We start from the raw sequence: 27,874 nt of genomic DNA, 5'->3' as shown, positions 1-27,874 counted from the left end.
GTTTGCTTCTGTTTTGGGAAATATCAGGCCATTTAACTGCTACATGTTCTACTGTGTTCACCAGCTAGTTGCTAACTTTGTCTATCTGTTGTTAGCTGCTGGGCAGGTAGCGTACAGTGGCTTTTTTCCCTGATGATAGCTACCTGCTGTGGCTGTAAAATGAGGTTGATGAGAGCTGTGAGACTGAACCAAAACTGTAAAGTTGTGGGCTGTAAAACCAAAACAGCTATCTGAAAGACGCTAAAATGCTTCATAAAGCTGAAGGAAACAGAAGAGTCGGGTGATAATTGGTTGGGGGGATCGTTACTACAAGCAACCCTCTTTATATTATACATATACATATATTAGAAAGAAAAGAAAAGAGCACCACCTACAAAAACTAAAGCTTTATCAGGACACAATTTTATGTCACATTCTGCATTTATGAATAAATAATAGCGTAAAAATTTAAAAACTATGATTTTTAATCTGATACATAAAATGGTTTATATCCTGCGCTATGCTGCGTTTTTATATAAGCAATATCCATTGAAAACACATATGCACACACAGACATACCTTCCCTCCCACTTCGCCCCTTTACTGTATGTTGTTACTGGCAGAAAGCTTTACCTGGAGCTAGGCATGCTGGGTAGGCATTTTTCAGCTCTGTTACTATTCTGAGTATAATGTCTGGCGGCCAGCCACGCGCAGCATTAGCAGCTCGGCGAGCTCACTGCCAACATCTGTACGTGCTTCACGCAGACTGCAGAGGTTCTGGCACCGTTACTCAACTGACGGACTGACTTACAGCTCCACATACCTCTAAACTTTCCTCCAAGCTGTCTAAAGGTGGGAAGGTGGATGGGGGGGGTCCAGTGAGTGGTACGGGAGGTGTTTCACAGCCAGAAAAACATCTATCATGCAGGCGCCGCTGTGACCAAACAAATCAGTGGCGGCTAGAAAATATGATTTCACCAGGAGAGGAATGTGAGAGCTGAAGCACGCTGCAAGGCTGCTGTACACTGCATACGCTGTGCAGAAAGAAGGCATGATGGGATCAGTGCAGTCGGTGGTGGGGACAATTCTAGGGGCCTACAGCTCGGGGGGGTCCGGACTGAAATTTCCAGCTACACCCTTTGATGAGACATTTGAGGTTGTTAAAAAGAAAAAGAGTTATCTCAAACTACTGTCACATGTTTCGGCACTTATTCAAGAAGAAGTAAGATTTTCTTCCTGGGCTCTAGATTAAACAACTTGTCAAGCTAGAGGGAGGTGTTGTTGCTGTCTGGTGTTGGTTTCCAGCGTGAGGCCTCAGCAGAGGAGACCATGAGGAAGCAATCAGCCCATCGATGAGTGGGCCTGTTGGGACGGTGTGATCCCCCCTCTGCTCTCCCAAAATCCTGCAGGAGTCTGCAGGGATCTAATCAATCACTACAAGCGGGCAAAATACTCCGACATGCCATTCCTGGCCCAGATTCCTGCTAAGTTTGTGTTTTTGTTTGCTTTTTCCCTGCTGAGAAGTCAGCACACTGAGGCGCTGAAAAAACACCAGATTCCTTAAGGAGAAGTAGGTTATTATCTGTAGTGTTGATCAGCTGAGTCTAGCGGGACGTTTTCTCTATGGTTAGTTATTCAGCTGCAGACGAGAATTTAATTTCATTATGTTTCAGCCAGTTTATAGTAGATGAGCCAGTTGGAATCACACCACATGGCTCTTATGTTAAATTGAATCATTTGTTCAAATTAAATTAAACTGCTCCTTGCACAAATGAGTTTATATTGATTATGTAGCAAACTATAACAGCAGTAACTGAAAATGAAGTTTTCATTATTTTTCAGGAGAGTTACATTAAATCACCTTGATGTACATCCTGTCCTATAAGTATAGAATCAATACACTGTTCAACAGCCCAGTTTCTTTCTGGCACAATCCAATTTATTGACAAATTTTAATTAAAAATGACTGAAGATAGGAACAATGGAGCAGCAGGAAAATGTTGCGTGCAGTGTTTTGCTATTAGAAAATGTTTAATTGCTGGCAGAATAAGCATAAACAATGTTAAATAAAACAAGAGAGGTAAACATCTGATGAAATTATCACATCAAATGTTAGATTTTTTTTTTTTTTACCAAGAATAATTTGTGTGTCTTATCTTTGAATAAATGACCCTAACCTTCTAAGCAGTATGTGGGGGTTCTACTTTTGTAGCTGCCCCATTTGCCCTTTGTTGAATACAAATACCCGACCAAAGGATGAGTCTCACACCTCTGAGGAGCTGCTACAAAGGCAATAAACCATTCACAAGACAACTTTCAAAAAAACTATAGAAATGCTTATCACCAATCGCCTGCATTGTAAGAGTAAAAACAGCCTCATATCAAAACAATTCAGTCTACTGAAGTATATTTGCTAATAGTGATGCCTGATGGATCGAACAACCAACCACGTGCGTTAATATATTGTTACCAGTTAGTTTATTGTGATCAGAGTGATGGGGGGAAAGTACCCAAATAACCAATAAAATATTACATTCACTTCAAGTGTTTATGGTAAAATGCACAAAGTAAAGCGCAAAGAATTATTCCTTTCAGAGTGTCACACAGATTATATGAAAACATTATATAAGTGTCAGATGTAGTGGAGTAAAGGAGTGTTGGTGCTTTGAGAGTGTACTAACTGACAATATGTAAGTATGCGCACTTTAAATGTGATTTAGTAAATCACAAGTTAGAAACTAGCTAGTTGTTACTAAGAACCTAGGAACAATTTTACCCACAAACTTAGTCAACTTACAAATACCTGGCGTAACCAAATCGGTGATAATGTGTCCTTAAATGTTTGAACATGTCGTCTCATGTGGTCGCAGTAGACTTTTCAGTTTTTAGTTTTAACCTGCGCACCTCAACATATCGGTCCAAATGCTGCAAAAGATGTACATTTCTATCTTTTTAATACAGAGGTGAATACTGAACATAAGATCAACACTCTTTTTCGTTTTGGGCACACACTCGATGTCTTATCAAAGCATGTTTTGCATCTTTCAAGCATAGCATACAAAGGAACTCGTTGACATTTTTATTCAGTTACCATCAAGATCAGTCTGACTTTCATCTGCATGGAAACAGATTAATGCGCTTGTGTTCTCACTGAGAAGAGGAAGTACCAGCGAACAGTGAAAGTATGACCTTGGTCAACAGGAAACTGTTGAACACTTTGCCTGAGGGGAACGTGACACATCTGGGCCTGGGCGTGAATATCCCATGAAGGGCCTTTAATGTGGAAATTAAAAAAAGAGCACACACCTTTTAAATTGCAAATGAGAAAATATCAGTTGGCTTTCAAGTGTAGAATGTCAATTAAAGCCTCTGTTAGTGACTTTACCTTTAAGGTGAATGAGGTTGTTTTGTGTCCCACAACAAGGTGAAAATTGACCGTCTGTCTAATTAGCACTTTTCATGAATTATGTGCACTCTGATTCCTGGTGTGAGGAAAAGATCACTTAACTACTTAAAAAAAAAACAACTATTATTCTATTATCAGATGTTAACAGAATCTATTTTCAGCCACAGTCTGTACAACAAAACACGTCTCAGGACTGTGTCTGTTTCCAACAGATATACAGTATACACAGATTGCTACAGAGTTACTGTTGGATTTAAGCAACCAGTGCACTACACAGTGGATTCAACCGATACAGACAAACAAGACCAGTGATGGAAAATACTCTACTGCAAGTAGAGCTGAAAAGATTAGTCGATTAATAGAGTGGATCGACAGAAAAATCATCTGCAGCTATTTAGGTAATCGATTAATTGTTTAAATTAGGTTTATTTATTTTTTGCCAAAATGCCAAATATGCACCGGTTCCAGCTCCTAAATGTGAATTTTGTCAGTTTTCTTCAGTTTTTTTGATAATAGACTGAATATCTTTGGGTTTTACAGATAAAACATGCTATTGAAATATGTCAATTTGAGCTCTGGGAACTTATAATAGACATTTCATAGACCAAACGATTATGAAAAGTCCTACATTAAAATTTTTGTATATTCGATATGAAGGGTATTATAATTCAAATAATTCATCACTTTTTCCAAAATGTTGAATTATTGCTGTAATAAAATGTAAGCAGTAATGTGAGCTGAATCTAAATACATTATTAGGAAATTTGCAGTAAGTCATGCTGTTTCTGCCTGGCAAAATCTTACACATCCAGTTTGAAAGAGGTTTTTAAATCAAAATACTAAAACAAGGCTGTTTTTCCAATTTTCTCATCATTTAACATTTTGGAGATATATGATCACCCCCACGAAATCTAAATCTGGAAACTTCAGTTGTCAGCTAAATGTCACTAAGTTAAAAGTACAATTTTTCCCTCTGAAATATATGAACTAATATGTGAACTATCCCAAAATGTTAATACTCAAATAAAGTTTCACTTCACAGTTGTAACTTCCCACATCTGTAAAATACCAAAAGCTGAAGAAATAAATGACACTTGTTACTTTAACTGAATGTGTGTATGTGGTTTCTGAAATACTGAAGTACTCTGCAGGTGTTGCGGAGCTGCTCTGTTGGACTGCATTACTGAGTTTGGCACTGAAAGGAAAAAACAGAACACCCACTGGGCCTAAAGAAATGTAAAATACATTTCAAAAGGCAGATACTGTATCTCACTTTGGAATGTCTTTTTTTTTTTTTTTTTTTTACTAAAATTGTCCTGACTAGTACAAACATGCAGGATTCGGAGGCAGCAGCATGAACTACATGTCCCAGGCACCCCCGGTGGTCCCTCCCCCCGCATACCTCTGCTGTGTGCTCACGCTGCGCTGTGGGGATCCCGCACAGCACAAGTTGCCCCAGCAGCGAGGCGCACGGCACAAAAGTTCCTCCACAGGAATGGGCAAGTTTCAGAAGAACGCTTTTCTTTTATGTTTCGCATCTACTGTCCTCAGAACAGCGCGGGCTTGGATATAAGGATCGACTGTGTTGATAAACCGCACCAGATTTGGGAAGTTTTTGGTGATTTCTCACTCTTTGGATTGGTTGCGCTTCATCTGAAGTTAAAACTAAAGAGGAGGGCCGGGGGGGGGGTGTTCGCTCGTGTGGCCTGAAAAAAAAATGTGTTCCTCTACGCTGCATCGCAGTCTTGCAAGGTTTGCAGTGGTTTTTCTTCTGTTTTTGAGGCTGCAGCGTGGATCTGGAGCTAACACAAGGACGTGTCCCCCTCCCTGCGCGTGTTCTGGGGAGCTTTTGGACTGCAGTCGGCTGAGGGGCCAAATTCCAGACACGATTCCGGAATGGACAGTTCAACTGTGAGTCCAGTTAAAGAGCCTTTGTGCACCTTACTGTCATGGATAATTGTTTTATTTTTCACTCATTGGTTAATTCTTTCGCTCTTTTCACACCTCTGCACTTTGAGGAATAAATAGGTTTGGTTTGCTGTTTTCCTTCAGCACCGATGGGATGATCCACATTCCTGTCGTAGTGAAAACGGAATGGGTTGTAAACCACATAAAGAATCTGGCACTACAGAAAAACATCACTTGATTGACTTTGCTTTGCTTTGATTGAAATTGGCCCTTATTTGACTGTAGAGCTGCAAAGCGTTTCTGCCTCATCTGAAGTTGCAGAATGGAAAGAAGCTTCACCTCAGGAAATGATAATAGTATGATAATTAAAGTGTAAATAATCATCAATAAATCCTCCCAGTGCCTGCAGGTAGTGCTTTAAAATCAGGCTTTCTGGTGTAGTTGTTCAGTAGTAATGGTGCTAGTACTAGCAGTTTTAGTTGTAATAACAACACCATTAGTAGTGGGTAGACTCCAGTCTCCTCACAGGTCTCCCATTGCAACTCAAAGACATCCATAATGGTTTGACAGCATGGTTACATCCACATTTATATGCAGTGATTGGTGTCGGTGTGTTTCAGTGTTGATTTTGTCATCAGATTTCAGCTTTGCAGACCTTGGGGCCTTCAAAGTCATGAAAGCATAAATCAGATGCAGTCTGTGTGCAGCCTTGGACTGTTTCCTAAAGAAATATCTCCATTACCCTCTTGTTTGTCTACTGGCTCCATAAGTTGAGGCTGAGCTCGGCCTGTTGAAGCTGAAATACCAAACACAACCCTAATGGCATGTTCCTCAGTGTGTTTTACTTTACAGATAATTATTCTCACTGGATTTTTATTGCCCTGCGTTAAGCTGCAGTACTTGATTTTTATTGTCCTGTGTTGGGCTATGGCGTTTGATTCACTGCCTGGTCGAAGCTGTTGCCCTGCTGTTGGATTTAGTTTTTCTCTTTCTAAAATGTGCTGCTCTGGAAACTTGATGTTGCCAGAGAAAACAGACCCAGCCTGAGCCTCATAACCAAGGCCGGACTTCCAAAGAAAAAGAAAAAAAGAAAAAAGAAAGTTCCACATGGGGGGAAAAATTCTTTTCACTCTGGCATGCTAATTTACGAGTGGCTCTCCAGCACATCTTAAACCCCTTAAACCGCCCGACCCTTTGTTTTCCAGCACCCCATTATTTCTGCTGAATTAGCAACTCCAGAGCCAGCGATGGTACTGATTAAGGAGGAGCGTGTGGGATTAGTTCGAAACAAACTCACAGAAAGAAAAGGGGGAAGGAGAAAGTAGGAGGGAGAGGAAGAGAAGAGCATGACGAAGTTGGCTATCTGGGAGGTTGTTGGGGGGAAATAGGCTACAGATTTCTGCCCAGACTTGATGCCTTTTCACTTTTTAAGGTTTAAGAGTGAGGCATGGCTGTAGTTTCAACTTGAAAACATAATGTGCATTAAGGACAAACTACTGTTTTAAATTTTAATACATTAAGTCACAGAATGACACGAAACACTAATTTCTCTCTGGACTCCCTTAAGTTTTACAAACATTTACCAGAGGAATTTGATGGTTTTTTGGAGTCAAAGAACTACATTTATTTGGCCAGGTAACACCAATGGCCAGGGGGAAAGACAAGAAGTACAAGAGGTGGTAGATAACATTACCAAGCCCAGTGGTTTGCATCGCAGCCAATGCTAATTTTCGTTAGCTACTTACCTGGCTGTTTTAACTACTGTAGCTATTGTAGTTAATATTCAGGAGCTAAGGAGCTAGCCTACATTTATTTGGCCAGGTACCACTAATGCTCAGTACAACAAGACAGGAAGTACAGGAGGAGGTAAATGATAATTGGAATCTTTGGGGTTTGTGTCATAGCTAATGCTAATTTACCAGTACTTTAGCTATTTATCTACTATTCCCTAGTTTAAACTAGCTAGGAATCCAAGAAATTAGGAATACTAGCTCTCTGTGTCATTAAACAAAGTATGCTGCCAGTGAAAAAGACAATAAGTACAATAGGAGGTAGATAACATTACCAATCCCAGTGGTTTGCATCACAGCCAATGCTCTTTGTTAACTACCTGCCTGACCATAGCTATTCTAGCTAATAGCTATAAACTAGGAAGCTACAGTACATACTGACCTTCCAAAATCACAAATGTCACGGTCATTCACGAAAAAAACACAACTAAACATATTTCTGTTTTTACCAAAGTTTGCTCTTTGGCATTCAAATGTGCTATTTGGCTAACTTGAGGTCTATAAAAGTTTGTCTTTGGCTTCATCCACAAAAGTGTAACCCAACCAATGAGTTTTTTTCTGCCTCCTAGAAACATTTATGGAACTTAATTTGAAATCTGCTCCTATGTCCCATTATCGTAATCTAAAATGTTACTGACAGCTCTTGTGATGTAAAGAGTGGCTCATTTATTCACTTTGCGGTCTTTGATAAGAAAGTCGTGCGGTGCATTTCCACCAGACCAGCAGATACAGGCTGAAGCCTGCACTGTGTGTTATCTTGCTCCGCTCAGAGACTGCTTTGTGAGGGAAGTGGAAGTGTCAGAGCTACTTAGGGTTTATCTAGGGAGTATGATAGGACACCTTTCCCATATGGCCCCCAGCGCTGGAACTACAACAACAACAACAAACAGCTCTATGCTTGGAAAGAGAAGGAGGAGGACCGGGGTTAGCTTTAGCGAGGCAAGTAAAACTCTGGTTGAGTGGTTCATGAAACTTTCCACCAAAGAACAAAAACAGGCCCCAGAAAATTCGACAGGGGTGTTTCAGACGTATGAAAGGCGTCCCCTCTCGCTTTTCCAGGCATTGTGAATACATTACCAGTTGATAGGTTCTTCCCCTCCTCCCAGAGCTCCTTGATGGATTCCAGATGAGGGAGGTAAGGAGGGGGAGGAGGAGGAGGTAGGGGGTGGGGGGGGGGGTGTAAAAAAAGTGTCTGGCACCACAGCGTTGATCGTGCGCAGCAGCGTCAATAACTCCACCACTTTATGGCGCACGAGGCTCTGCTTGCCAGACGCCTTGTGCTGCTTTTCAGGCTCCTTTTCAAAACAGGCAAAAGGCGAAAGCAAACGTCTCATCCCCAGTGAGCTGCAGCCAAGACTGCTTCACTTGAGTCCAAGACCAGGCTCAGTCGAGCTTGAGTCAGGCCCAGATCCAAAGGGGTTTCAGACAAATCAAGACATAGACCAGAGCTAATCGAGCACTACTCAAGACTATAATAGGCAATAAGCAACCTATGAACACATCCTTCTAAATGTACAAACATGGATTAAGAAGTTTCCCAAAATGTGCAAAATTCTAGAGGAGTTCTGATATAAACCCCGACTAATCCCTGAGGTCCTGTACACACTCTGGCTTCTTCAGGTGAAATAAATAAATGTGTGAAGTGCTAGACAGAAAATAAATCAAATATCAATGAAAATACTTGTTTTAATACTGTAAGATTTGGTTTGAAGGTTTGTAAATATTAAAGTCACAATAGGAATGTGCTTAATACAAGTCCAGACACCAGAACAGAGGTCTGGACTCCAGCATTTTATCGACTTTCCTTGCCAGGTTTCGGCCTCCTTTCAGCACAAAAAGAAATCTCGCCCCTCAATGACTTTATCAGCTTGTCTGTTCTGGCCCGGCTTCTCAGCAGAGGCCTGGATATGAAGTGAGCTGTTTTGGCATGGGCATTCTCTTCTGTGTTATAAGGAAGGGGTTGAAAAGCCAATACGAGGTCTTTATTTTTAATTTTTTTGGTGGCGCTTGAATGGGAAACAGTTTGTTTTGGCAGTTGCTTTCAGATGTTGATATCTGAAACTGCATTCAGTTTTTTTTTTCACGGCATCTCCTGTTTGACAGTATGTCAGCAATATTCTTATCTTATTCTTGCTTATTTCATTCTGACCATCAGTTTTGCACCATCTCACAATTTAATTACAGTGACTTTCCTTTGATCCATTTCCTCTGTTCACAGTGTTAACGCGCAATAACACAGAGAATTTGTATGTAATTATGTTTGCTATGTAGACCCAAATAGAAGACTGCAGCAGCCGAGAAACACAGCCCATGGTGTATGCTTTTCCCTTAATTTTTTCCTTTTTCCCTTCACAGGGACCTGAGCCATAACAAATTGCAGGTGCTTGACAGCACTTTGTTTTCCAAACTACAGCATCTAAGTGAAATGTAAGTATGCCTTGTGTTCTCAGCGCTTTCTAGAGTAAACACAGGATTTTCCAAACAACCTCCATCACTGTCCTGCATGTGACAACCTCTTCTTTTAACCGTTTCTTTTTCTTAATGTGCACAGAAAGCTGAACCACAATGAACTGGAGGCAATACCTGATTTGGGCCCTTACGCTTCAAACATCACAACACTCATTCTGTAAGTAAAACTTTTCTGAAAGCGTTAAACACCTCTGTGGACTCTCACTTCAGCCTGGTCTGAAGTGTTATCGTCCGCCACAGTTGTCATTGCTGGTTAAAGTAGTAAGCTGGGAAGTGGTTCCTCCCCCTTCCTTCCCTCTTGAGAGCAACCCTTTTGGCTGAGCCGGTTCCCAGACGGGGCAGTTGGAAACATGGCACCCAGCCCCAGACGGGTCACGTGGTCTGAGACAAATGCCATCAACAGAAATGGAAATGTTTTGTCTGGTGGCTGTTGCTGCTGTTGGTGTATTTTTAACCTGGAGGGAGTGACGTGACGCTGGAAAGAAAGAAAATCTGTCAAATGAAAAATCCAAATTTGGTGATTTTGATGTTTAAGCTTCACTGGATGGATTACGTGTTTCTGTGTGGGCCTTCATGGGACTTCACGAACGTCTTGGTCCATCGCTCTAAAGAAGCCGATTAATCCCAGTTTTTGTGTATGTATGCAGCATAAACATAACCAACAGTGTGTTAAAGTGCTTGGCTGATACTGTGAGAGTGAGTTCACTCTCCTGCTGATAAAACGCGTTTTACTTGTCGTATTTTATTACCGTTCAGACTTTAACCAGAGGATCCTTTAGAATATTGTTGTGCAATATGTGCTTTCAGAGGAACACCAGATATTAGTGTGTGAAACCTCAACAATTTTATTTGCTTTCTGTGGCATGTCTCTCCAAAACCAACCGACGTGAAGTTATTGTGGAAGAATGTATCCGTCTCCCGGCTTGATTGGGCATATTCCTCATCAAGCCCCAACACGCAGAGCGTGCAGCCGTCAGCCATCGACAATTTGTTTGCACGTTTAGCGCAGGAGTGTCACCTCCAGCTATAAGTTTCAGCAGAGGAAGATGGGCGGGATGGTTGTTACACCTTAGATGTCATGTTTGAGGGGGATTTTTTGCAAGTTTTCCTACTGCGCATGGTAACTCTGATTTGGGTTTGAAGATAAATGGATTTTTTCTCCTGACCCAAGAAAAAAAACATTCTTTTTTCATTATGTGTTCGACATACAAATAACACCTGGTGTGAATCGCTGCATTGTTCCTTCTTAATGGTTGGAAAGAGGTCACACGTTCATCTGCCACAGCTGCTGTGTGTGCTGTCCAAGTACCCTTGAGCAACTCTGGATTCAAGTGCAGATTCACTTTAAAAATTCCAGCCTTCTCCAAACCATAATTTCTTTATTTGATTTGAGGATGTTGTTCAGTTTGGTTTACCCGAAGTTGTGTCATCCACGTTAACGCACTCCAGATAAATACTACAGCTTTTGATTTTTTTGTGAGTAGAGAACTATGAGTTACAGATTAACTTATTTATCTTAAGATAAGACATCTTATTTAACTTAATTAATGCAACTCTGGAGGGGTATACAAACTCTCTTGAGAGTTCAGAGATCAGAGAAAGTTCATGTTTTTTGTATCTGATGAACTACATTTATTTGGCCAAGTGACACTAATGCTAAGTGAAAAAAAGTATAGAGGAGGTAGGTGATATTAGGAATCCGAGTTTGTTTCATAGCCAATGCTAATTTTCGTTAGCTACCTGATGTTCCTGAGTTTTAATTAGCTAGGCATCCTAAGAATTCTAATCATAATGATATGGGTCATTAAACAATATGTGCAATAAGGGCAAAATATTACATTATTTAAAGCGAGACTATGTAACCTTTGCTGAAACACAGCCACTGTGACCACAATTGATAATTCTGGGATAGTGGTAAATATTAAAAGGGACAAGTAGAGAAGACTGATAAAGTCACCAGAGTAGCTCAGTAATGTCAGTTACACAGAAATATCTACCTAAACTTGCTAACATTAGCCACAATTAGCTACTGGTCATACCAGACCAAGTAAGACAGTAGCAGTAAAACCTCTGAGTGTACTGAACTAAGGGTGCCTTTTGTTGCTGGTGAACTCAACTTTTCATTTTTAGGAAAAATAACTTTTTTCCTTCAAAAGTTACATGTCTTACTTTAATGTTTTAATAAATAGAGAACTCCATGAGTCACAGAATGACATGAAACACAAACACTATCTTATTTTAAAATATTAACATAAATCCCTCTGTAGGAGTGTGCAACCTCCCTCAGGAGTTCAAGTTTCACAAACATTGTTTCAGACGAATCTTTCCCCACCCACCCTTAGGGGGAGTTTCACTGAGAGCAATGCTATCTTTGTCAGGAACACACTGATCGCATTCACACAGTTACAAATTCACACCTGGAAGCTGTCCAGTGCAACCACAGTCTGACCTGCTGACCACTGAGTAGCTCCAGTGGACAAGTTGGGGTTAAAGGCCTTGCTTACGGGTACCTCAGTGGTGGTAATGAGGGAGGGGCAAGCGCTGCTTTTCACTTTCCCCACCTCACGTTTATCCTGCTAGTCTGGGGGATTGAACCGACGACCTTCTGGTCACAAGCTTGTTTCTCTAACCTTTACCTCTAACCAACAAATCTGAAGGTTTTTGGAGCTAAAGAACCACATTTGTTTGACCATGTAACAGTAATGCTCAGTGAAAAACACAGGAAGTACAAGAGGTAGATAATATTAGGAATCCTAGAGATTTGCGTCATAGCTAATGCTAATTTACGTTCGCTACTTACCTGACCTTCCTGAGTTTTAATGAGCTATTCTAGCTAATAGCTACAGGCTAGTAAGCCACAGTTTACCATGCTAACCTCCCAGAATCGTTAATCCCATTTAATAAATAAAGATGTGATTGGCATTCATATTTATATTTTTAGTTTTGCATTTGTCATTCAAAGTTTCTTTTTTTTTAGCTCTTTGGCTCCAGTCCTTGAGGTCAAAGTGGTGTCAGCTGTGCTGCATTAACACACTCCAGATATTATTATTTTTCAAAGCAGCAAATGTCATAGTAAATGAGGACAGTATTTTCTGTCCTTAAAAGAGCAAAGTCAACACTGCCTTTTTTTTGCATTAAAAAGAGCTCATTTAAATATACAGAACTATGGTTATTAGCTGCTTTGTTTTTAAATTGCCCTCAAAAACTCCCTAATCTGTCAAACCCCAAAAAGACACCACATTGGGAATCCATTAAGGTGTTGTTGGCTAGGGAAGTCAGGAGCATAATTAATTTCAAATTAGTCAAAAGCAATGTGAAGAAAAAGAGCACACACAGAAGAAGAAGAAACTGAAATTCACACTTGCTCTCACACTCACACAGCCTGTGTTGGCTGCCGCCCTCCTCCTTCAGATTAGGTGGCGTAGTGTGATTTTCCAGAATTTCTCTCCCTCCCTCAGTTTCTCCGAGCTGGGAGGGTAGCAAAGAAGGAAAAAAAGACCTCGGGGTATCGAATACCACTTATTCAAACAGCCAGTCAGACATAGCGGCAGCTCTCCCCGACTTCTTTGACCTCGCAGCTCCGAGTAAAAACAAACGGCAATAACCCTGCAGCTGGTAGTAATTGAGTCGTGATCATCTTAATTAATTGAACAATTTCCCAGGAATTTATGGAGGGGGTAAACCCCCACCGCCACTAAATCCCTCTGCCTGTGTTCAGGGGGGGTTCAACAAATGACCTGGAGATTCCAGGTCCGATTAGGTATTAGGAGGTGAACTTCTTGGTATGTCTACGGAAACGGGAACTTTGTTGAAGATGAGAATTTCAAACTAAAACAGTAGCGATTATAGCAATAATCTGTGACATTTTCATAACAAATATATGTGTGGTAGGGATTCAACTAGGGCTGCAACTAATGAAAATTGTCACCAATCATCAGGTGGTTATTTCTGATGAATCAATTTATTGTTTAGTCTATGAAAAAATGTTTTTTTCTTAAACTAACCCCAATTTTCCGTTGATCGAGTAGTTAGCTTGAGCAGCTGACAGGTGCTCTCTGGGAACTGCAGTGCAGAAACACCACAGTCTGCAGAAACACCACAGTCTTGAAAATCAGAATGCATTTTTGAACTTGGACACGCATAATTTGATGTTCTTTGCTATTGTAGGTAATAGAGAAATGCAGCGATACATCAGGAATTTTACAGCTCCCCTGTCATTTTATGTAAGGGTCTTTGAGTTCACACGTTAATGCGACCCCTGCTGCTCTCCACCCGACGTGTTAAGATGATCAGCCATTTGAGTGAGATATGTGCAGAGTTTAATATGGCGTCTCAGCAGCAAACGCTGCCCTGGTTTTCATTACAGGCGCCACTGCAGAGGGAGGGAGTCATCAGAATGCTTCTCAAAACTCTGTTCTTTTTTTCCCAATAGGAAATACCACACACACACACACACTACCACACAAGTGCACACACACACTACGAGGGAGATGGTTTTAGAAAAAGTGACTTTCCTCCATTAAAAGAATTAGTTACTTCTCTGTGGACAAAGCTTTGCTGAAAACAAACAACAACAACAACAAAACAACTTTAGCAAGGATCTTTGAATTTTACATAACGCCATAACTTTGTGTGTAAATGTGGTCAGTTTGACGGTGGTGGAGGCCAAAAATACCGTGGAGTTTCATCAAGAGTGCTGGCATGTTATGCGCCTGTGTGAAACCCACATCATGTTGGTGTAACAAGCCTGTAATAAAAAAGGCTTTACCCACACATATAACACTCATTCACTCAACATGCATTTATTTTTAAGTAATCAAACAAAATAGTTTACTGACTTTATATGCATAGTATAGTATTTCCTTCGGTCCTAATCACAGCAGCACAGAAGCATTGATTTAGTGTCTATCTGCCACTTGCCTCAGTTTAATTATGAGTACATCATTTATCACTGTTATTGACACATGGTTGGCCTTTCATCGACTTCCACTAACAGCAGCAAAGACCTGCAACCACAGATATAATGGCTCTATAATCACCTTATCTGATAGCAAAGTGGATGAACAAATTTGAAGTGTGTGTAATTAAAGTGTACAATGCTCGGGTTGTTTGTGTGTGGAGGAGACGGAGGAGTGCTCATTGAGTGGCAGTGCAGGGAAAAAGGAAAACAGTAGGGTTTGCTGTATGTTGGCCCAAGTTTTTGGTCTGGCCATGCAGAGTTTATGGTTGACTTAATGTTTAACGGTGCACTACAGAAGATAATTATTACTGCAAAATAAGTATGATGAATCTGAGAGGGCTGATAGGATTATGGAATAATTAGTTGGCCAGAGTTCTGAAACCCTCCAGCAGTCAAACTTCAGGGTCTATCTCCTCATCCTCAGGCAGGAAGTGTGCACAAGCCCCTCTCTGTGGCTCTACGTTCCCCCTGAGAGAAACTGGAAAGACTGGTTCTTTCTCACCAGGCGGCCTTCCTTCTCTCATCGACCAGTCAGGGGAACATGAAAACTGAGACACAGGTGGTGTGCGGCGCTTTTGTTTGGGACCTGGGGGCTGTTGTGCGTGGAAAGCCCTCTGCAAATCTCCAAACAAAAGAGCTGCCTGTGCCGTTTTTATTGTAGACAGTGATCTGTATTTTACTATAGCCTTGTAGTTACTGCACACCAAAATCTTTCTCTAGATTTTGGAGTATTTGTGACGTTTCTGTCAAGTCAATAGCCCAATATCATAAATCACAAATTTGCCTCAAGGGGCTTTACAATCAGTACAGCATACAACCTCCTCTCCACCATAGAGAGCTGGAAAGGACAGACTACAGAAAAAGGATGAGTTATAAGTTTGGATTTAAAGGCCTCAACAGAGGCAGACTGATGTCAGCAGGGAGGTTATTCCAGAGGACAAACTGAGAGAAACCAAAAGAACCTACAAGTGTAGGCCATGGTGTATTTTCAGAATGATGTGAAGAAAGTCACATTGGCTTTGGAGTTTCCATTGTGCACAGGCATGCTAGCTGGTCTGTGTTCATACACCAAACTCCATGTAACAATATGACAATTTAATCCAGCAATGATTTGATTTGATTTAAATTCTTTCAACAGTCTCAGTGCATCATATTATGTGTTATTTGTGTAATGTGGGAAGGTTTGCCGCTTTTAGTAGCTTCTGCTAATACCCGATTTGCATCCTGAGTGTTAAAAACAGCTTTTTTCTTTCACTTGATACAATGTGCTGGAGGCATTTTCACAACATACTGTAAGTGTATTATTACGATTATTTTCATTCTCAATTAATTTGTCCACTACTAATTGTCTATACATTTTTTGGTCCAGTAAATGTCAGAAATTGTGAAAAATGCCTGTTACAATTTCCTAAAACCCAAGTTGATGTCTTCAAATAACTTCTTTTGTCTAAAACTCAAAAATGATCAATTCAATATCATGTAAGGCAAACACAACTGAGAGGCTGGGACTTGGGCATGTTTGGTATTTTTGCGATTTTCTGTTGACCAACTAATCGATTAATCGACCAGCCGCTTCTCTCTCTCCCGTGAAGCAGTCTGTGCTGCGGGTCAGTTGATTGACAGATTCCAACAATTAAATATTAATGACACCACATCCCAAATTAAACCTACATTATGAAGCTGTCCTCAGTTTGTTTTTCGAGGGCTGCTGGAAAAATGAAACAGAAAAACCAACAGCTCTCTGGTCAGTAAGGTGTAGCTGGAGGGGGGCCTGTAACCATTGCAATGAATACTGAAAACGAGGCCTGTAGTCTGGTGCATTGGAGGGAATTCCTGCCCCCTCTCTCTCTACTGCCGAGTCTCCCTCACAAAGAGGGCACTGTAAAGGCTCTGTTTATAACTAAGCAGTCCCTGCACTGCAATTTAGGAGGCGTGCAGCTCAGGAAATTGCTGGCCTCTGCCGAGGCATGCTTTCACTGAGGGAGTGGTATTCATCAGCCAAGTAATTGGCAGGTTACTCTTTTAAATACCTTGTTGGTAATTACCTTATAAACAAAATAACACATCAATAAACCGAAAGGTTGTTTGGACCTGGTGTGAAGAGCAGCAATATTGATCAGACTGAGCAATTTGATGGCATCCTTGAAATAGGCATGCAACATCAGCAAAAAGTGTTTCGCGTTGGGTGGTAAGTTTTGCTGAGAGGCTGTCATTTTTTGATACCGCAGGCTAATTGAGGGATGTGACCGTTTGTATATCTGGAAACATGAAGCTGGTGTGCACCACTAGTCAAATATACAGTATTTTTGTCATTTATTGGAGCGATGGTGTCTGTATTTTCAGAGCAAACAACAGGATCACCAGGATCTCTGTGGAGCAGCTCAGGCCCTTCCTCACTCTGGAAACGCTCGACCTCAGCAACAACAACATCGTGGATCTAAAGGCCAGCTCCTTCCCCGCGCTGCCTCTCAAGAACCTGTGAGTGTCACAAACCGACCCCATGTTTCTGCTCCTGCAACACATTTTCTCCATCTTTACATTTTAAGCAAACCTTGTTGTTGAATCTTTCTTTCTCAGTTTCCTCAACAACAATCGGATCTCGTCACTGGAGACGGGCTGCTTCACCAACCTGTCCAGCAGTCTGCAGGTTCTTCGGCTCAACCGCAACCGCCTCTCCACCATCCCAGCCAAGATCTTCCAGCTGCCCAACCTCCAGCATCTGTAAGCTTCATTTTGTTTGCTTTGTTTGAGAAATATCACAATCAGGGCTTCAAATCCTGAGGATTCATGATGCTTCATATATCATATATAAGACTTTTGAGAGTTCCAACATGGTCTAAATGCAGTTTCTGAGGCTTTTCCAACCTGAAATCAATAGTTCTGGGGAAACGTTAAAAAATGGTCAAAACTTTTTAAGGAACCGTTTCACATTGTAAAACACATTGTAAAATATCTGCACAAAATAGCAATTATTGGTAGCATCAGACTGAAAAGTCAAACCGTACAGTTCACTACATTTCCTGCCATGTGTGTTTTCCTTGCTTGTGCTCTGACGCTTACTGTTCCGTGTGTGTTCCAGGGAGCTGAGCAGGAACCGGGTTCGCAGGGTGGAGGGCCTGACGTTCCACGGCCTGCATGCTCTTCGCTCCTTGAAGATGCAGAGAAATGGCCTCAGCCGCCTGATGGATGGAGCCTTCTGGGGCCTCAGCAACATGGAAGTCCTGTAAGCAAATTTACAAGTGATGTGCATCAAGCTCTGGTCTTCCACCATGACTTGAATGTAACATAAAGTCTCATTTTGTGTGTGTGTGTGTGTGTGTGTGTGTGTGTGGGCCTGCAGGCAGCTGGACTACAACAACCTGACAGAGGTGAGTAAGGGCTGGCTGTACGGCCTGCTGACTCTGCAGCAGCTCCACCTCGGCCACAACGCCATCAGCAGGATCCGACCTGACGCCTGGGAGTTCTGCCAGAAGCTCAGCGAGCTGTGAGTCCCCCCCCTCTTTCTCTTTTTTCCCCCTCACTCTCGTTATTCCCTCCTCACTTTCCATTCACACTCTGAACTCCCAACACTTCTCTGTGTCGCCCTCTCTCCCTCTCTGGCGCTCCTGCCTGCCTTTCCTCACACTCCAGTTCCTCCCACCGCCAATAACCCCCCCACCACACACACACACACATACAGACAAAGCAGCGTCTCTGATGCTCTGCCAGCTAGTGCCAACATTAAAGCACTGCCAACATATTACACACCCCTTTGCTTCTCCTCTGTTCTGCTGTGACTTGAGCCAAAACATCGTCCTCCGGAAGTCCCGCTTATTTTTCCAATTGGAAATTCCATTATTAGTTGTGAAATAACGCATTACCCACAAACTTCAGCGATTTCCCACCCATCAACACACATTCCTGGAAGCAGATTGAATTTCCTTTGTTGTGGCTGTTGTTTACAGCAGCGGTCAGTTCAGTGTTTGCAGTGTCTGGAGCGTTTTTCACAGATAGGTTGGTGTTCTTTTCCCCCTGTTTCTCTCGCTCTTATCACATGAACCTGACAGTAAACAAGCCGCCTGTCGGCTGGGAACGCGCCCAGTTATCTGATTTCTTCTCATCTGAGTTTACTTAAAAACTGGCTTCTCAGAATGATTTGTTTCGAGTTTCTGCTTTGTTGCAAAATATGATCTCCTCAAACTCGTCCAAAATAAAAGTTATGATAAAATTATTGTCGATAACTCATTTGAATTCTGGAATTGTTAAAGCTGTATTTTGCACATAGTTGTGGATTTTCTGGCCCACTTTTGTCTTGAATTTGACATTTGTTGCTGCAATCTTCAGTTGAGTTATATAATAGAGGCCAACTGACAGACTAAATGTGTAAATAAGATTGGACATTAGACCCTTCAAATAAAATAAGAGAAACAAGTAATTTTGAAAGTGAGATTTAAAATGTATTACAGTGTTTATAAGGTATATTTAATTTTTTATTTTGCAAAATGGCAAACCCTGTGTTGTGTAAGTGGTTCTAGAAGAGGTTCAAGACAAATGAAGTGATGTATAGGAAACATGTAATGAACTACAGTAATGATAAATCAAAAGATTTTTTATTTTTTCTACTATCCAGGCTTCTTGGGTACTTTTCTCATGTTATTGTTTTTGTTGTCTGTCCTACAGCAACCTCCCCTCCAATCATCTGTCCAGACTGGAGGAATCCAGCTTCGTAGGCCTCAGCCTGTTGGACGAGCTCCACATCGGAAACAACCGTGTGAGCTTTATTGCAGACGGAGCTTTTCGTGGCCTCTCAAACCTGCAGATGCTGTGAGTTAAATTCAAACGTTTTATACAAAACACCTTTCTAAGGTTTCCTAATTTTTTCCCTCTTCATGTGCAAATCTGATCTGAGTTGTATAAATATACTGAATGTTGCCAGGTTTTTAAATTCCCAGCTAAACCTATGGAACCAAAAATCTGATCTCAGCACATGCAACCTAATATGACACGAATATAACATCATTTCCGGGACAGGTGTCATAATGTTGGTCGCTTATCCAAGCAGCTATAGCATCTATCAGACACACTTCAAAAATGTATTTTGGGAGAATTCATTAAAAGATGAAAGATTACACTCCTGGAAACAAGTTGGAGATGATTAAACCTTATCTCTTGATACATTTTTTCTTATTTTTATTAGTAAGACTGTGATTCGTATGATAAGTACAACTCTGGACTGTTTGGATTCAGTTTTTCTTTGTAATTTAGGTAATCATAAAAATGACTAAAACTTTAACTTTGCCAAAATAACCTTATCTAACTGTAATGAAGAACGGAGAAAATGAATGAAAAAATTTAGACGAAACATTAAGCAAAATCAAATAACAAATTTGTGGTGATTGTCATCACTGTGAGGTTGCCAGGCAACCAGCATAGACTCCAGGAAATAACTCCCTGTAAAACCACAACACTTCAGTTTTTGTACAGATTAAACAAATGAGATATAATGTGTTAATTTGTGAGCTTTAGAGGTGCTGGTAGGCAGATTTTTTTAAAACATTTGACAGATGTAGCTGTTCATCTGCTTCTGCTAATGTACAGACACAAGAGTGGTATCGATCTTCTCATCTAACTTTTGGCAAAAAAAGGGAATAAGCTCTATTCCAAAAATGTCAAACTATTCCTTTAAGTACTTCGTGTGATTCAGTGTTTCAGCTAACAATAACATTAAATGTCCATACAAATCCCTAAAAACAGGACATACTTCATATGCTGCTCTATTGCCCCTCCCACCCTCCACCATCAATCCTCTGCCTGAGTGGAAATATCCTGCTTGATTTGTTTTGGGGATGTGAAATAGATTACTGTGTTGAGGTCTCTCCACACACATAAAAAAAACCTCCAAGAGGCACAACCCCGACCTCAACAACCCCCCCACCTCTCTCCTTCCTCCGCCAGATCCCCCCTCCCACACCCACATCCACCCATCCACCCATCCCCCCTTTCCCACAAATAGGCTCCGTAACATTTCCTCTGGTTGGGATTTTTAACTGGAACCAAATGTGAGCTGTGCTGCTGAGGTCACCGAAGGGCAGGTGTGCAGCTAGGTGGACATGGATTGCTTTAGGGCTTCAAATCCACGACCCCCTCCCATACACACATACACACACCCTTCCTCAATCTCAATCAGCCATAACCAGGCATGCCAAGGACGAAAATAACTGTTTGAAAGCATGAGGGCAGCTGAGGGATCAAAGGAGGCAATTTATCTGGGAAATTCTTGGCTTTTAGTGATGTTCGTACTCTAATGCTGTGTATTTAGTTGTTTGGTGTATTTTTCTGTCTGTGGATTGCAGGCAAAATGTGTCCATATTTGTTTCAGCAGTCACAGTTTGTGATTGCTGAAAAAGATGCTTCAGGGAACATCAACGTTGATCGTCAGGTTTTGGTGTTGTTCCCTCAAAATCAAAGAGCAAGGGTTCTCCGTAGAGCCGCTATTTTGCCCTGACGTTCGAAGATCATACAGAGAGAAATCTATTGAAGAAAAGGCAGAGAGACCAATTTCTGTACCCACAGTAGTGGGAACTAGACCGGGAGCCAGTTGCACCAGCTGTTCTAAAGTTTAATCTTAGCCTAGTTATGACATAAGTATTTACTAAGAGATTTATACAACACAGTTGCACCACACAAACTAGTTATTACATAGAGATGAGTTTTAACTAAATATTTACACACACTAACTAAAACAACTAGCAAAACGTATGTTCGCTTACTAGTAGACACATTTAGATTGAAGAGTAAACTAACCCAACACTTGATCAAAATGCTGTTTAATATTGATGTAAACTGAGATTTTAAATTGCAATTCTCAAAAAATAACATAAGACTAAATGACCAATTAATGTTAGTTAGGCTAGCGAAGTCAAATATGCATATATGAAATAGTGTGTTTCAGAGTTAGTAGTACAGCGTTGTTTGGTCATTTAGTGTAACATTATTTGCATAACATTTTGTAATTTGAGGTATATTATGTTGTTTTTGTGAAATGCAATTTAAAAACGTACCCGTCTACTCTTTACTCTAAATGGGTAATACATTCAACCAGTTTTATTGTAATGATCTGTAAATCCCCACTTAGTAAACGTAGTTAGAACTGGGTTGAACTTATGAACAGCTGGTGCAGCCGGCTCCTGAATGCAGTGCAGCTAACAGACAAGTTGGGTTATTGATGAGCAGGAAAATAGCCACCACTTTAGGTCATTTGATTGGAGTTCACTAAAAGTATCACAGATTCATGATGTATTTAATGGTCATACATATTTGAATTGCATGCAGAGTATATTTATCCCCTCAAATGAAGCTTAAAATGCAGCACACGTTATATTGCAGCTCTTTCTTGTAAAACAGCTTTTTCTATACAACACAGAAAAGCCTTTGCTGACTTTTAAAAGTGCCACAAAGGCCAGGAAGGAACTTCCTGTAAGGCATGGAGCCGCTTTGAAATAATTTAAAGTCTCAAACATTTTCCCCTTCACACGAAATGTAAAGCCACATAAAGTTTTATTAACATCACAAGTGCAGTTGTTTTCTGGGTGTGGATTTTTTACAATGCGGTCTGTCTTTGTTTCTTCGAAAGGGATCTCCAAAATAATGAAATCTCCTGGACCATTGAAGACATGAATGGGCCTTTCTCTGCCTTGGACAAGCTGAAAAAGCTGTGAGTTCATGATAAACATAACATGATGTTTCACCCTGGACTGTGTGACTTTATGGAACATGAACAAAATAAGGCCAGTGAGTAAAAGTCATGTTTGAAATTGATCAAACTTTTGCAATTTTCCCAGATTTCTGCAGGGGAACCAGATCCGCTCTGTGACCAAGAAGTCTTTCTCTGGCCTGGACGCGCTGCAGCACCTGTGAGTCAGCCTCGTGTTTCACTGATTGTTTCCAAAAGTCCAAGCTGTAAACTAAGCAGGGTGAATCATACTGAGACACAGAGGCTGTTTGTTAGCGCCGTACACCCAAACTGTCTTCTCGCATTCCTCCGCTTTGATGTGGAATCAAGAAAAAACTCTGCCATTAGTATCTTTACATGTATGCCAGACTATATCGATCACCAAGGCAAGTGGAGGGAACTATGTGTGTGTGAATGTGTGTGTATGAGTGTACAACAGCTGCATTTGATTCTAATTAGAGTTTTTTCCCAGCCTTTGCCAGAGCTCAAAGCAGCCCAGAGTTGGGCCTCTCTTGATTAACACAACAAACTGCTGCCTAGAGTTTTATTGTTCTGGAGCCCAGACATTTTTCTTCTCTCGATAGAAGTTTTTGTAGCCTTCACTTTATTTGGATGGTGTTGGCAGAAAAAGCTACCATCTTTCTGTGAGGATCTTAACAGTCCTTTCTCTTTCCTCCACAGAGATTTGAGTAATAATGCTATCATGTCTGTCCAAGCGAACGCCTTCTCTCAGATGAAGAACCTGCAGGAGCTGTAAGTATGATCATGTTTAAGGACAGCTTTAGTTAGTGTTTCAGTGTTGATGTGGGACAGAACACCAGGTGAAAGTCATTATGGCCTGCTGGGAAAGTCAGCACCAAACAGTGCTTACTTCAATGTCAATAACGGGTTCACAGTTTCCTTTGTCTCCTTCCACTAACGGATAGTTTCCAGTAAAAAGCTATGCAAGCGAAATGTTTATTTTTTTGATGTGACTTAAAGGTCCAGTGTGTAACATTTAGGAGGGGCTACTGGCAGAAATGGAATATAATATTTATAAGTATGTTTTCATTAGTGTATAATCACCTGAAACTGAGAACAGAGGGAGGGTCGCCATGTTGCACCGCCATGTTTCATCAGTAGCCCAGAACGGACAAACCAAACACTGGCTCTAGATAGGCGTTTTTCGCAAGTTCCGCGGCCACCGTAGTTTCTTCTACACACTTGGAAGGGGAAGGTGATGCGAGCGGTATTAAAATGGTTGCAAACTGCAATTTCACTACTAGATGCCACTAAATCCTACACACAGGACGTTTAATGGATCGTATGTTAGACAAATTTCCCACAGTTTTAAAAAGTAGTCTTTTAGGTATTCCCATCAATAAGCAAAGCAACATTAAAGGTCGTATTACACTGTCATGTGTATCGTATACACATTACTTGTGTTATGCTTCAAGTATTGTTCACATGGGAATAATGTTTCACGAACTATGCAAGACCAAAATTGCAGAAAGCCAACCATTTAAAGTGATATTATTGCATTGTGACTGAACTTTTTCTGGTATCTTCTCCTCTGGCAGGCGTCTGAACACCTCCAGCCTGCTGTGCGACTGCCAGCTGAAGTGGCTTCCCGTCTGGGTGGCAGAACAAACCTTCCTGCCCTGCGTCAACGCCAGCTGCGCCCACCCGCAGATGCTGAAGGGCAGGAGCGTGTTTGCCGTCAACCAGGAGGAGTTTGTGTGTGGTGAGTGATGCATTCACTTGGTGTAACACCTTTACACACACACACCGTAATGTCTAAAAAACAGCCATTTATCCATGGCAGGTTTTCCATTTAGGAACTGACCCACATTGTTCAGTATTTTCCTCCCCAACTCCTGGACAAGCTAATGAGTCTCATGAAGGGACCGTTAATGGAAATTTACGTAATTTAAGTGAAGTTTTCAGCCTTCCTGGTTACCGTCAGAAAGAACTACTGAGGAAATATTTCAGTTCAGTTTTTCCCCTTTCAGAGCCTCTTCTGGCAAGAAAATGCTTTAAAAAAATAGCCAGTTCCAGACCTGAAAACAGAGAAATTTGTATACAGCAATTTTAAATTCTCCCTTTTGTTTTTTTCTCAGATGACTTCCCAAAGCCTCAAATCACTGTGCAGCCAGAGACCCAGTCAGCCCTCAAGGGCACCAACGTGACGTTTGTCTGCTCGGCAGCCAGCTCCAGCGACTCGCCCATGACCTTTGCCTGGAAGAAAGACAATGAGGTCCTGAACGATGCAGAGATCCACAACCAGGCCCACCTGCGGGTGCAGGGAGGCACGGGAGGCGAGACGGAGGTAACAGAGTATACGACCACCCTGCAGCTACGTAATGTGGAGTTCTCCAGCGAGGGAAAGTACCAGTGCGTCATCTCCAACCACTTCGGATCGTCCTACTCCACCAAGGCCAGGCTCACTGTCAACAGTAAGCTTTGGATGAGAGAAACCAATTGTTTGGCTTGTGTCTCTATCTACAACATCCATAAAATGTCGACTGTCAAAGTCTTAAATTATCCACATTTTTCTCATGTCCAGTGCTCCCGTCCTTCACCAAGATGCCAATGGACCTTAGTATCCGTGCTGGAGCAACAGCCAGGCTGGAATGTGCCGCCGTGGGTCACCCTTCCCCTCAGATCGCCTGGCAGAAAGACGGAGGCACCGACTTTCCTGCTGCCCGTGAACGCCGTATGCACGTCATGCCAGAGGATGATGTGTTTTTCATAGTGGACGTCAAGACCGAGGACATCGGCGTTTATAGCTGCACAGCTCAGAACACAGCTGGAGCAATTTCTGCAAATGCTACACTAACTGTTCTAGGTGAGAAACAGCACTGTTGGAGCAGAAAGTCACAAGAAACTATGTTTAGAGCTTCCATTTTAGGTTCAAAGGCTTGTGTAAAGGATAGATAAACATACATTGATGAATCACTCTAACATTGTTGGTTCCTTGTTGCACTAACCAATTCTACTGCTGCGGTCCTTCTTACAGAAACGCCCTCCTTCTTGCGGCCACTCATGGATCGCACTGTGGCCAAAGGCGAAACCGCCGTCCTCCAGTGCATAGCTGGCGGCAGCCCTCCCCCAAGGCTAAACTGGACCAAAGACGACAGCCCGCTGGTAGTGACTGAGCGCCACTTCTTCGCAGCTGCCAACCAGCTCCTCATCATTGTTGACGCTGCTGAGGCTGATGCAGGGAAGTACACTTGTGAGATGTCCAACGCGCTGGGCACCGAGAGGGGCAACGTTCGGTTGGCGGTCATTCCAAATCCCAACTGCGACTCTGGAGTGCAGGGCGGCGTGGTAGTCGGCTTTGTGGGCGGGGCAGGATCAGACGATGATGGGTGGACCACCGTAGGAATCGTCATCATAGCTGTGGTGTGCTGCGTGGTGGGAACATCACTGGTTTGGGTGGTCATCATCTACCACACCCGGCGACGCAATGAGGACTGCAGCGTCACTAACACAGGTTGGTTCATGATGGCTTTTCATAGATGGAATTTTGCCTTTATATTATTGAGGTCAACAGGGTTCCCTGTACCAAATAAGTATAGCTGATCTTCAAAGTACCTGGTTTTCTTCTTCTTTCCACATTTCATGATAGTTTGTTAACTATAAAAATGAAAGTGTATGATATAACTTGATGTCCTTGTGCTTCAGATGAGACAAACCTGCCTGCTGACATCCCCAGCTACCTGTCCTCCCAGGGCACACTCGCTGACCAACAGGACAGCTACATCCCATCAGAAAGCGGCAGCAGCCATCAGTATATGGCTTCATCCGTTAGCGGCTTCTACCTGCAGCCTAAAGACATGAACGGTAAAACATCTGCCCTTTCTTCTTTGTCTTAAAATTGCATCCATCTGCATCATCACGTTTTTCTTACATGATACTGTTCCTTCACCCACACAGGTCTTTGTCAGCTGGATACAGGAAGTGAAGCAGACATGGAGGCAGCCATTGATCCTCTGCTCTGCCATTATCAAGGTCCCGTAAGCTCACTGCTTCGGCGAGACAACATGTATTCCACTGACCCATCAGAAGTCTTCACAGGTACAAAGTTTCCGTCAAATGGAAAATGTTCTCTTGATCATTATCCTACAACAAGACTGTTGTTGATCCAGAACATTATGTCCAGGTGTTCCTGAAGTACATTCGTTACCTCTGGAATTTCTCACTTTCTAAAAGAACTAATAATTTACTTTTTTTCCCCTTCAGGCTGTTCCATCGACCAAAGGCCCGTCTGCATTGACTCCTACAGCGGCAGCCTGTCCAGCTCTAAAAGGAGGGACTACTTCCTGTCTGAGCATTTTGACCTCTGCTCCTCCACTGTCCTGATGCAGCTCCCCAATGCCAGTCTCCATCACGGCCCCTCCCACCAGCAGAGTGACCGCCGACCATCCATGGAGGAGGAAGAAGCCAATGACTACGGGAGACCTCACGAGTGTCTTTCCCCCTGCAACACCTTCATGGGTAGGTCATAAGTTAACCAGTTTTCCAAACTTTTAACAGATTTTGTCTGTATGTTGGTCTGACTTCTTCTCGCACCTTTCTCGCTCAGGAACATTTGGGAAAGCTCCCTGGAGGCCTCATAAGGACCTGTTACGGCTTTGGCTCGCCGTCAGTGACACTTAATGGAATAACTCTGCACGAGAATCCATACGCCGCTCCGGACGCTGATTCAGACCAGGAGGACGGTCTCACCAAGGACTCGGCATCGGAGCAGAGCAACAGTGTTTATGAACAGCCATTTGACAGCAGCAGGACTGATCCCATCCACAGCGCAGAGCGAGCACTTAGCTGAGTGACTCTTGTTTTTCATGGAGAGGACAACCAAAAAACATTTCTACCTCATTGAATGGACACTTTTGCAATAAAGGACTCCTCAAATGTGCAACGAGTGAATGTAAAGGACAATTTGATGTTCCTAGAGAAAAATAAAAAAGGAGCATATGAACAGCTGTTCTTTAAGGACACAGCTTCAATTAAATAATATAGATGATTATATGCATTTTTTATATAAAGTTTATTATATTTTGTAAATTGTATATAAACAGATTCCATTATTTTTGCTTACCTTTTGTGTATGAGTATTTTGCAGCCCTGTCTATTTAGTTATTCCAGCTTTTGAATGAAGCACTGTTTTGCACATATGTAACACATATGTAACAATAAAAAACACCTTAATGTGTGCTGCTACATTCACTTCAGTGCTACGAGTCGTCAATGATGTTTTCATGTCTTTATAGTGCAGGATATGTGTTAGAGATTTAAAGGACGTGGTGGGTTTTGAACGCTGGCCTTTTAGAGCAGAACCACAGACCGCCAAGGACACTTCAGGTCTGTCTTCAGTCAGCCCCCCCACCAAGAGAGAGACAGAGAGGATGTTTAACTGTTTGGTATCACAATCTGGTTCCATGTAAGGCTGACCGATGATTACATATAATAGTGTATCAACTTTTAGTGGAATCATGTGTTAATGATATGATCTTTTGTTATTGCTCTACAAATTTACTTGTCCAAATGAATGATTCCAAGCAAGCTGAAGAATTTGATCTTGTGTTATTTTGCATACATTTGCCATATTGTGATTTAAATAAATACCAGAAAAATATTACTACTAATTCTACCAATTCTACTGCTGC

The 27,874-nt window shown here is 41.8% G+C and overlaps 1 protein-coding gene across 1 annotated transcript; it reads left to right on the top strand.

The window, feature by feature from the left end:
* Positions 1 to 4,820: 4,820 nt before the first annotated feature.
* lrig3 (leucine-rich repeats and immunoglobulin-like domains 3) lies at positions 4,821 to 27,846 on the top strand. Its single transcript, XM_044186583.1, is given in 21 exon segments — positions 4,821 to 5,296; positions 9,439 to 9,510; positions 9,635 to 9,709; positions 16,856 to 16,990; positions 17,090 to 17,233; positions 17,592 to 17,735; positions 17,853 to 17,996; positions 19,172 to 19,315; positions 22,125 to 22,205; positions 22,333 to 22,404; positions 22,905 to 22,976; positions 23,783 to 23,946; positions 24,323 to 24,658; positions 24,769 to 25,050; positions 25,222 to 25,698; positions 25,890 to 26,048; positions 26,142 to 26,282; positions 26,448 to 26,702; positions 26,791 to 26,830; positions 26,832 to 27,001; positions 27,004 to 27,846. Coding segments are annotated over 21 exon segments (3,327 nt in total). The 5' UTR covers positions 4,821 to 5,102; the 3' UTR covers positions 27,030 to 27,846.
* The last annotated feature ends 28 nt before the right edge of the window (positions 27,847 to 27,874 follow it).

The sequence above is a fragment of the Siniperca chuatsi genome, linkage group LG23, assembly GCF_020085105.1.
Source record: "Siniperca chuatsi isolate FFG_IHB_CAS linkage group LG23, ASM2008510v1, whole genome shotgun sequence".
Lineage (NCBI taxonomy): Eukaryota > Metazoa > Chordata > Actinopteri > Centrarchiformes > Sinipercidae > Siniperca > Siniperca chuatsi.
This window is presented reverse-complemented; position numbering and strand designations above follow the sequence as displayed.